An 11634-nucleotide genomic window follows, 5' to 3' on the forward strand; every position below is an offset into this window, starting at 1 on the left:
GAGGTCGGCTATACTCGCTTTGACAGAAATGTCAAGACAAGAATAGACCGCATATATATAAATGATGATATTAGCCCTATATACTATAAGACACGTGTCTTGGTCAATTCAGATCATCTAGCAGTAGTAGTCCTCTTGAGGTTTGGCAAGACAGAAAAGAAGGGTTTTTGGAAACTAAATGTGAACTGTTTAAATAATAATGACGTGCTTACAGAGTTAAAAAAAGAAGTGGTTATTGCCAAAAGCTTAAACGTCTTAACTAACTCATATGTTGACTTATGGGAAACCACTAAAGATAGGCTAAGATACTACTTTAAATACAAATGTAAAATATTGAATCAAGAGCTAAACGAAATATATAGTACATTGATGGCTGATTATATAAATCTGAAAACTAAGGGAAATAAAAATGATGAGGATAATGATAAACTAACTGAAATGGAATCTGAGTTGGCCAAATTAAATGATGTCTCCCAGGGCCTCCGCCTACAGGCAGGCATGGGTGACACAAATGCGTCCAGCAATGCACTTTGTCTTATAAATATGCATAAAAAGAAACTCCAAAGTAAACATGTCAGCGCGATTTTAAATGAAAATGGTGATATGGTAGAGGATGAGTGGATGAAAAGAGAAACTGTTAGGAATCTCTGTGAAAAGATGTACCAGAAAACTATGATTGATGAATATAAATTGCATGCCTTCCTTGATTCAGTTGATTTGAGGGAGGTTGGCCGTAACTCTACGGGTGGGGAAATCACCAATCAGGAGGTGAGGGACGCAATTGTCCAGTTGAGTAAGGGTAAATCCCCAGGCCCCGATGGCCTGCCTAATGAGTTATATCTCTCCTGCGCAAACGAATTGGTGCACATGCTAACCTCTGTATATAATGATGGGATCAAGGAGGGCAAAATGCATTCATCCTTCTACCATGGTGTTATATCGCTTATATATAAAAAAGGGTCATCATATAATTTAGATAATTGGAGACATGTTACATTAATGAATGTTGATTATAAAATACTTGCAAAAATAATAGTTAATAGATTAAATACAGATTTAGAAAAACTTGTTGAAAAAGAACAGACATGTGCTATTAAGGGAAGGTTGATGTGGGATAACTTGGGTATTTTAAGAGATATAACAAGTGGGTATACAAATGAGGGTTTCTTTATTATAAACTTGGATCAAAAAAAGGCTTTTGATTTTATATCCAGAGAGTATTTGTGGGAGGTCTTAAAAGTATACGGTTTTCACCATGATTTTATTAACCTGATCAAATTGTTGTATGCCCAGTCCACAGTTCAGGTAAATGTAAATGGAGTTTTAACTGAGACCTTTGAGATTAAGAGGGGTGTGAAACAAGGGTGCCCTTTGTCCGCTGCTCTTTATATTTTGGCTATAAATCCATTATTACATAAAATCAAGAATGATAAAAGACTCACGGGTATAAAAACTAGTGGTGGAGAGAGAGTCGTTGTTTTGGCCTACGCTGACGATATCACCATCATAATTAAAAATAAGAATGAACTAGACATTATACATGAGCACTTAGCACTCTATGAAGAGATCTCAGGTTCCAGATTAAACCATGATAAAACTGAAGGTGTCTGGTTCGGGAGGAGTGAGGCAAAGCCTAATTTAAATATAAATGACACAGAAACTATGACAGTTCTGGGGGTAAAGTTTAGCAATAATGGCAGTTATGAAAAGAACTGGGATAATAAAGATAAAGAAATAAAGGAGGACTTAGAAAAATGGGAAAACAAATCATGCTGTTATAGAACAAAGATTATAATTATTAAGACATACGTATTGGCAAAACTGTTATTTTTGGCAACTATATTTCCTCCCAAGGACCAGACACTGAAATATATAAATAAAACATTAGTTAATTTCATATGGGGAACCACTAGGGAAGTCACAAAGAGGGACTTATTATATAAAAGTAGAAATAATGGAGGCCTTGGGGCTGTGGATTTGGGACTTAAATTAAAAATTTCGTTTTGTAAAAATGTAGCAGCTGGTTTTAAAAGGAGGGCTATGTGGATAGGGGAGGCACTGAGTTGGACAAAAAAGAAGTGCCGGGCAAGAAGCTCTTTTCCTTATTTTAAAATCATGTATGGGGATTTGATATATAATTCTGCACATTTAAATATTGACTGGACTGAGATGAATAGTAAATGTATATATGATAAAATATGTGATGATTTATATGGTGGCATTTTCCCCTACAAATACCTCAACAATATTCAGAAGCAGATATGCATAAAAAATAATAGTAGTAAAAATATCTCTGAAAAAAAGAGAGACGTAATGTGGCTGGTCTCTGTGAGGAGACTAGCTGTAAGAGCTGTCGTAAAATGGAGCTGCTTTGTGAAAACCGTGAAATGCCCAATTTTAAACTGTGGGGCAGATGAAACAATTGAACACCTGTTAGTGGACTGCCAAAGGGCCAGCTTTATATGGGGGAAAATGCCACAAATTGCTTTTAAAATTAAGATAAACTATAATGCTGTCATGTACGGAGTGTTCGAGGAAAGGATGTCTGCCCTAGAGCAAGATTTTTACTGGACTGTGGTTTGCACTGTAGTAAACAAACTGTGGGCAACCAGGTGTGCCATGGTGATTCACCAGGAGGCCATCTCAGGAGAGGTGGTCTTCAAACAGATACAAACGGAGCTAAAAAGACAAAGAACTCTTGACACAAAAAAAAAGAAACTGACACCATGGCACCTATTAACATTGTAGAAAAAAAAAAAAAAGAAGAAAAAAAAAAAACACACTTGTATTGAAATGCATTGATTGATTTATTTATTTATTAATGTAACTTATGTATATATGTAATTCTGCATGAATTGTAAACCTGATAATTTCTCAATAAAGTATATATAAAAAGCAAGGGAGGAAAAGGTCTTGGAAAAGGAGGCGCCAAGCGTCATCGCAAGGTTCTTCGTGATAACATCCAGGGAATCACCAAGCCCGCCATCCGCCGTCTTGCTCGCCGTGGCGGAGTGAAGCGTATCTCCGGTCTGATCTACGAGGAGACCCGCGGTGTCCTCAAGGTGTTCCTGGAGAACGTGATCCGTGACGCCGTCACCTACACCGAGCACGCCAAGAGAAAGACCGTGACCGCCATGGATGTCGTCTATGCTCTGAAGAGACAGGGACGCACTCTGTACGGCTTCGGAGGTTAATAACGCTGACTTGATCTAATCTACCAACAACCCAAAGGCTCTTTTAAGAGCCACCCACTGTTTCTATATGAGAGTCATTTCCAATATTCTGAATGCGCACTTTTATCCAGTCTGTCCACATGTCTGCAATCATAACAGCGGGTTATTGCTTAATTTCTTCAGTTTGAATGGAAAATTAGTTAGATGAACCCACACTGCTTTGTGGTAGTTACATTAGTTACATTATTTTCCTTTCCCCCCCCTTCCCGCTCTATTCTACATGAGGTCCTAAATGTGTAATGCTCCAAATGCTGTTTGTGTAATGCTTGCAAGTAATTTTCTATCGGCAATACTTTAATTTATAAGATTATATGTTGTGCTGCCCAAGAAGACCGCCAAGAAATAAACCTTAATTTCGATTGAACAAACCCCCAAAGAGCCATCCACTGTTTCCATATGAGTAATTTCCAATTTAACGTCCTAGTATTATATGTAAATAAGTAATAGTGAAATTATATTACACTGCTGCGAGCTGTCCATTTAAACAATGATATTATGAAGACATTTTAATTATACAAATGGTTTTAGATCATGCTAGCAGCCGTTATGACACCCACAGATAGACATTTAAATTAAGTCTATATTATGCAATAACTTTGTTCCATTTGTCATGTATTTTTATTTACACGATTGCTAGTGTAGTGGAGCAAATATGAAATCTACATGACAAGATTCTTTAAAGTTCATAATGTTGAACACCATTTACAGCAATTATTTAATTAATGTACAGTAGCCTACTTAAACATGCATAGTCTTCGCATTGTTATTCAGAAGAGCGTCAATGACTGACCTGGAATAACTGGATTAGCAGTCTGTAAAGGCCATTTGCTTAGAGTATTTGGATAAACCCTTTCTTGGACAAGATGTGTGGTCCTTAAAAGGACCGTTGTGTTTAGAGCAGACAGAACAGTTTACTTGGAGCTGGTGTACTTGGTCACAGCCTTGGTGCCTTCAGACACGGCGTGCTTGGCCAGCTCACCGGGGAGCAGCAGGCGGACGGCGGTCTGAATCTCCCTGGATGAGATGGTGCGGCGCTTGTTGTAGTTAGCCAGTTTGGAGGCTTCACCGGCGATGCGCTCGAAGATGTCGTTGACGAAGGAATTCATGATGCCCATGGCCTTGGAAGAGACACCGGTGTCAGGGTGGACCTGCTTCAGAACCTTGTATATGTAGATGGCGTAGCTCTCTTTCCTTCCCTTTCTGCGCTTCTTGCCACCCTTCGTGGCGGTCTTCGTGACGGCGCCCTTCTTGGAGCCCTTCTTGGGTGCTGGTTTCGCTACTTCAGGCATGTTTCTTTCTCAGTGGAACGAAGATAAGAAGCGATCTGTGAACGGAGTTGCACCAGTATTTATAGCACGCCTATGCAAATTAAGTGTGCGACTCCCATAAATTATTGGCTGATCTGATCCTGCCACAAAGAGGGTGGTGTCTTGTCTTTGTTCCTGAACACTGTTTTCCCGCTCGTGCAACATGGTGAGGGGTTAATATACATTTAGAGTAAATTAAGAATGTACAGATATTTTGGGTATTAGGCTATTATGTTTTTCCAATACTTACAATTGTTTACAAACACTAACTCAAACAATAACATAAAATAAGAAATACAAAACAAAGAAAAACATAGCAAAAAATCACTTTCAACACATTTTACATTTGAATTATTATTTTCCCAGGGTTACTGCAGTGTGGTTTACATAAGGTGTTCTTTTAACTTGATTTTAAAGATGAATTTTGTATTTGTATTGGTTATACACTTTGGTTGTGCATTCCAACCAAACAGGTCAGTGTCGTGCACAGATAATATATAGAGGGTATGCGCGTGACATCATCATCAAACCCCAAAGTTATGCAGGAAGGCCTACTGAGTGACAAAAAACTACTTTCTGGCCTTGACAGCCTTGACAAACAAAAGTCCTTTCTGGTTGCATTAAACATCGTCAAACAATCGTTAAACAATGTTAAACTCACTTTGCCACTCGATTTGCCATTGACTTCATGCATGTGCATACCCTAGTCTATAGCAGTGGTTCCCACATTTTGCCATGTCAAGGACCCCCAAATTGACACTAATGAGCCCACGGACCCCCATTTGAAAGATATATGCCATAAGAGAAGATTATGACAGCTCTAGCATAGCCGCAATTTGCAACTCTAGATTTTACTCTAGAGTTGCAATACCCTCCATTGACTCCCCACTCATCTTTTTTGTTTTGCGATCTGCTTGTCTTAAACGACGTTAAACTCACCAACATTGCAGCTGTAGTACAAACTTGAATTATCCTCTTTCAATCTGCCGAGCTTGTTTTTCATAAAAATCCACCATAGATATGTTATGACTCTGAGCTACTTTCTGTCAAGACATCCTCTGCAAGTGATTCTTTTTCTAAGTGTTGCAGTTTGGAAGCACTCGTTTTTTTAACGGGTCGCGCTGCTGCCTCCTGCATTATGTGCAAATTCGAAACAGGTGGTACGCAGGGCCGTTCAGTGACATACGACGAGTGCTTCCAAACTCCACACAAAAATAATCACTTGCAGAGGATGTCTTGACAGAAAGTAGCTCATAACATCTCTACGGTGGATTTTTATGAAAAACAAGCTCGGCAGATTGAAAGAGGATAATTCAAGCTTGTACTACAGCTGCAATGTTGGTGAGTTTAACGTTGTTTAAGACAAGCAGATCGCAAACCAAAAAAGATGAGTCAATGGAGGGTATTGCAACTCTAGATTCATCCCAATATAAAAAAATCTAGAGTTGCAATTTGCGGCTAGCTTTAGCAGTGATTCTCAACCAGTTTAATTTCAAGGACCCCCAGTTTGACATGCATTTTAGTCTACAGACCCACATTTAATGGCATTTCTATCTCTGGGACCCCTGATTTATATTGTAAAATCAATGTTGATGTAACTCTGAGAGTGTACGAATGGAACCAACGGGTCCATTTGGTTAACCTGACGCTGCCAGATCCAAAAAGCTTGCTACACAAATTTGTTTCACAGCTTATTTGGATCTGGGATCGCGGAAGCAAATTCGATGACGGGGCTGTTCCTTTTTTTCAAGATACATGGTAGATGATTGGATGGGAGCGTCTGTCTATCACCGTGTGGGCGTGCAAACACAACCAATCATATCGACGTGTCTATATACCGTCACATCCGCATCCCGCCTTTAGCTCACGCTGATTGGTTCGGTACGAAGCAGATCTGACTCGGGGCTCAACTCCGTCAGAGATCCCAGATGAGTGTTATGTAGCGCTATATTGGATCACTCCAATATATGATAGTTCCGTCCGCAGGCGGAGCGTCGAGCGGACTTACCGATGATCCCGTGCTAACAGCCACGGGAAAATGACGTGTGAGTGAGGCACCGCCTCCCGAGGTTACTTTGCTCGCACACGTCATTTCCCCTTCCTCTTTTCTTTCCTCGGCGTCGTCGATTGGTAAGGACTAAAGGTATTTACCGTAAGAAGCGTATAACTCCTTTTGAGCAGCCAGCTTGGCTCCTCTCAGAGTTGCCTTCTTGTATCAGTGTGTTGGAAGCTACTAGCTAAAAACACCACCGTGCTACGGTGGCACGAGCCGGTCGCTCGCGCTACGGCGTCATAGGAGGTTGCCCTTGTTTGACTAGCTGTCTTTCGTTTGTCTGACGGTCTGTCTGCTTTGCCGGTCCCTCACGGCTCTCACTTCGGGAACGGACGCCTTCCCTAGACGGCTGCGGAGCGGGCTCGATAGCCACTCGGCAGCTAGCTCGTCTCCCAGGGAAAGAAGGAGACGCCACGCGTTCTCCACTTCCCCGTCTTATTACTTTAACAATTAAAATCGACCGTTCAGCAGTACACCAAGCACATAGCTGATTTCACTCAGTTGGCTGGAGTACCAACACTACATGACATTAAGTCAGTTGCACAAGCACTATACCTGTTATTTTGCCTGTGTTGTCCCTCCGTATAAAGCCAAAGGCTAATAAACGGTGTGTGATAAGGTTTCCATTATATTATATTACAGAGTGTATATATTATATTGCTTCTATTGCCCGTGTAAGCCAAGGGCTAACACACGGTGCGCATTTGAAATCTTGTATATTTTTATATGTTACACAAGTAGGTTGAGTAATACTGTTTTTCTGTCCTATCACCCGTATAAAGCCACGGGCTACTGAACGGTGTGTGATAAGGTCTTCCTATACTATATCATTAACACAAGTGTCTGTATATCATATGGCTTTTATCATGTGTGATAAAGCTTTGTACGTAACATTTGTAAGTTTCATGAGCAACTGGTTATTTGTATTCTGTCACCCCTGTAAAGCCCAAGGCTACTAAGTGGTGTGACACAGTTTCTCTATACTATACATTGCAACTAAGTGACTGTATATTATACTTATTTACACATATTATGAAGTTAACATGGAAACTGTACATTTAACTCTTTGTGTGCTGTCACCCATATGAGCCGAGGGCCAATATACGGCGTGTGATACAGCCTTGTATATTTATACATCGCACAGTTGTCTCTTGTTGGTATTCTATCACCCGTATGAGCTAAGCGCCAGTATACGGTGTGTGATATAGTTATATTGTATATACGTACGTCATTACATGGGTCTTCTGCGTATATAATGTTTTCTGTGCTGTCACCAGTATGAGCCAAGGGCCAATATACTGTGTGATACAGCCTTGTATATTTATACGTTGCACAGTTGACTCTTGTTGGTATTCTATCACCCGTATGAGCCCAGGCCGGGCCAGTATACGGTGTGTGATATAGCTATGCTGTATATTCTATATATACACAGGTCTGCGTATATGATGTTTTCTGTGCTGTCACCAGTATGAGCCAAGGGCCAATATACTGTGTAGTACAGCCTTGTATATTTATACGTTGCACAGTTGACTCCTGTTGGTATTCTATCACCCGTATGAGCCCAGGCCGGGCCAGTATACGGTGTGTGATATAGCTATGCTGTATATTCTATATATACACAGGTCTGCGTATATGATGTTTTCTGTGCTGTCACCAGTATGAGCCAAGGGCCAATATACTGTGTAGTACAGCCTTGTATATTTATACGTTGCACAGTTGACTCCTGTTGGTATTCTATCACCCGTATGAGCCCAGGGCCAGTATACGGTGTGTGATATAGCTACGCTGTATATTCTATATATACACAGGTCTGCGTATATGATGTTTTCTGTGCTGTCACCAGTATGAGCCAAGGGCCAATATACTGTGTAGTACAGCCTTGTATATTTATACGTTACACAGTTGACTCTTGTTGGTATTCTATCACCCGTATGAGCCAAGGGCCAGTATGCGGTGTGTGATATGGTTATACTATATATTCTATACGTACACGGGTGTCTGCGTATATAATATTTTCTGTGCTGTCACCAGTATGAGCCAAGGGCCAATATACGGTGTGATAAAGCTTTATGTATACATTTGTGAGTTCAATAGTAACTGTTCATCTGTATATTTATCTCTCTGTGCTGCCTGTCACCCATATGAGCTGAAGCTAGGCCAATATATGGTGTGTGATATAGCATATGTTGTATATTATATACGTTACAGGGTAACTGGGTATATAATATTCTCTGTCTTGTCACCCGTATAAGCCACGGGCTAACGTACGGTGTGATAAAGCTTTATACATTTGTGAGTTCAATAGTAACTGTTTATCTGTATATTTAACTCTTTCTGTGCTGTCACCCATATGAGCTAAAGCTAGGCCAATATATGGTGTGTGATATAGCATATATTGTATATTATATACGTTACACAGGTAACCGGGTATATAATGTCTTATCACCCGTATAAGCCACAGGCGAATGTACGGTGCGTGATACAGCTTTATGTGTTCCTGTGTTGCACAGCTGACAGGTGACTGTTGTCTGTAGACTATCACCCGTATAGGCCAGGGCCAATATACGGTGGTTGCTGAGGTTTATCTGCCAGTATATTGCACGTTACACAGTAACTATGTATTATACTTCTACCCTATTATGCGTATACGCCAGGGGTCGATATGCGGTGTTTGATGCAGCTTTAAATGATATATATTTGACTTCTGTCACCCGTATAGGCCAAGGGCCGATATACGGTGTGTGGTGAAGTCTGATGTGTATGTGTACGTTACATTACATCAGTGACGGTGTATATTATACTTCTGTCCTATCGCCTGAATAAGTGCGATGAAGCTTTATATATAATATACTGTACATATTATATTTCTGTCCTGTCACCCGTATGAGCCGAAGGCTGATATACGACGTGTGATGCAGGTTTATACAGTCTAGCTTTGGTGCTTCGCTGCTTGTTAGCTTAGAGCTGGCCACAGCCCATCGGGCACTGTGTCTGCTTTGTTGCCTGGGTCTAGAGCATGCACACCCAGTGGTGGCAGGACTCTGGCCTGGGCCGGCCTTGTGGTCCAGGCATCTAGGCTGGTATCCCGGCCCGACAGCGTGTCGCGGGCTCGAGTCCGATCCCGACGACATTTAGGCGTGACCTAGTAGGGAGGTGACTAGGTAGTCAACCTTTCCCCTTGCGCTGTCGAGCCTGCGACCTGACGGGCTCTATTGGCTCGCTTTATGCATCCTGGCTAGAGGCCGTCGACCCACAAGGCTCCTTCCCTGGTGACAATCGCCTCCCCCATCTGGGACGGTGCAGCACCGGGATGGCCACTTCCCACCTGTGAGTGTGGAAGATTATGGGCAATGATAAGTATAGAAATACTTTAACTCCACCTTAACTATCTTTCTTTGGAAACCAGAGACAGCTCAACTAACAACTCAAAAGTACGCTCTCTGGTGGAAAACCAGAGGGAAAAAGACTTGAAAGGAATGTTCACACGGACGACAGGTTAATACAAGGATCTTTAGTGAATTCTTCGGTTCTTACAAAGTATGTTACACATGAAATATGTGACAAGAATGATGGAATATGGTAGGAGAGAGAATTCTCCGTACCGCAAGAGCTTCTGAACACTGTTACATCATTTTACAATAGTATATATACAATTCAATCATGTCATGTTTTATCAGAATGCAGTGTCACTTCTCCATAGGTCGAACAGCGTGATTAGGGTCAGGCGTCATCAGACGCCAGTCACGCCAAACAACAGAACATGTTTTTGACTGGTAATCATGTTCCATGATTACGGATTCTGTTGTTCACGGTTTATCTCATGGGGTGAGAGTGTCATTTAGGTCAAGTTGTTTCCTCCAGTTTGAATCAATCTGGAGTGGGTGACAGCTGATAATAGAATGAATGAACATGCAAAAACAAGAGGTCCCTTACTCGGTGACAGGGCAGTCCTGTCCACCCGAGTGAGGACAATTTTTAACATTACATTAATATGTGAATCAATAAAATATGAATAGAAATATCTATCAAATCCCTCATCTTGATCACAGATTAGACCATGTTAAAAATCAGCACAAATATATATTTTTTTTCTTTTCAACTAGGAGGCTCCTTCAGTTTTACCCCCTAGCATCATCTGTATGCTGGGTTTTGTAAATGATCTAAAAGTGACCAGTGGGCAGGCACAAAATTACTTCAATACAAATCATAATGGCAAAAAATAATACTTATCATGATTAATAACTTTAATTATTTGATTAATTGATTAATTAACTTCAATTTTACTTCAATTTACTTCTTCAATTTCAAGGACTGTATATCTACATAAGAGTGAACAAAATAGGCAAATGTATCATAAGTGATGAGGCAGAAAACACTCACTCACAAACTCTCCTTCAGATGCCACCATAATCATTTATACCGGGACCTGTGTGTGAGTCAGAGAGCGGCCGGCCTCTCTGTCACATTGACCAACCTGTCTGGTCTGCATGTGTCTTTCCGTAGAATGTCTCCATTTCTCCTCATTTCTCCTCATTTCTCCTCTTTCTCCTCATTTCTCCTCATTTCTCCTCTTTCTTGAGGTTTTTTATCCATTTCTCATGTGTTTCCTTCATTCTGTTGTTATCTGGGGAATCTTTTAAGATCAGATCATACCTGCAGCTAGTCCCCCACTGGCTCATTATAGCATGGTTTTAATCGTTGTGTTTTGTTGGAGTTCGCTTCGGCCTCCATACTATCAGAGTTATGTGTAACTTTTAACCTCTGGACCAGCATTTCAGGGGTAGCAGAGACTCGCTCATGGTTTCTCTGGGCGCAACCCGGGAGCCCCCTGCTGTTCAAACAATTGTGTGGAGAAAAAGACACTTTGCACAAAAATAATCTAATGATAAAGATGAGTCTAAATCTAATGGTTATAGCACAATGATTATGGTAGATACTTTGGGACAACACATGAAAGAAATGTCACTTTTCTCATCAGATATGACACATTATACCCACCTGTTCCTCGTGACAGATGAATGATAGTCAATTGGTTCTGTGA

The 11634-nt window shown here is 40.8% G+C and overlaps 2 protein-coding genes across 2 annotated transcripts; one reads left to right on the forward strand and one right to left on the reverse strand.

Annotated features, from left to right (window-relative positions):
* Nucleotides 1–1588: 1588 nt before the first annotated feature.
* LOC308325388 (histone H4-like) lies at nucleotides 1589–3194 on the forward strand (the record flags this gene model as incomplete). Its single annotated transcript, XM_080777875.1, has 2 exons — nucleotides 1589–1610; nucleotides 2884–3194. The coding sequence occupies 2 exons, from the start codon at nucleotides 1589–1591 to the stop codon at nucleotides 3192–3194; spliced, it is 333 nt and encodes a 110-aa protein (XP_080634001.1).
* A 932-nt stretch (nucleotides 3195–4126) lies between these two features.
* On the reverse strand, nucleotides 4127–4522 carry LOC308324927 (histone H2B 1/2-like; the record flags this gene model as incomplete). Its single annotated transcript, XM_080777272.1, has 1 exon — nucleotides 4127–4522. The coding sequence occupies one exon, from the start codon at nucleotides 4520–4522 to the stop codon at nucleotides 4145–4147; it is 378 nt and encodes a 125-aa protein (XP_080633398.1). The 3' UTR covers nucleotides 4127–4144.
* Nucleotides 4523–11634: the final 7112 nt, after the last annotated feature.

The sequence above is a fragment of the Protomyctophum bolini genome (assembly GCF_963924005.1).
Source record: "Protomyctophum bolini genome assembly, chromosome: 12".
NCBI classification, from domain to species: Eukaryota; Metazoa; Chordata; class Actinopteri; order Myctophiformes; family Myctophidae; genus Protomyctophum; species Protomyctophum bolini.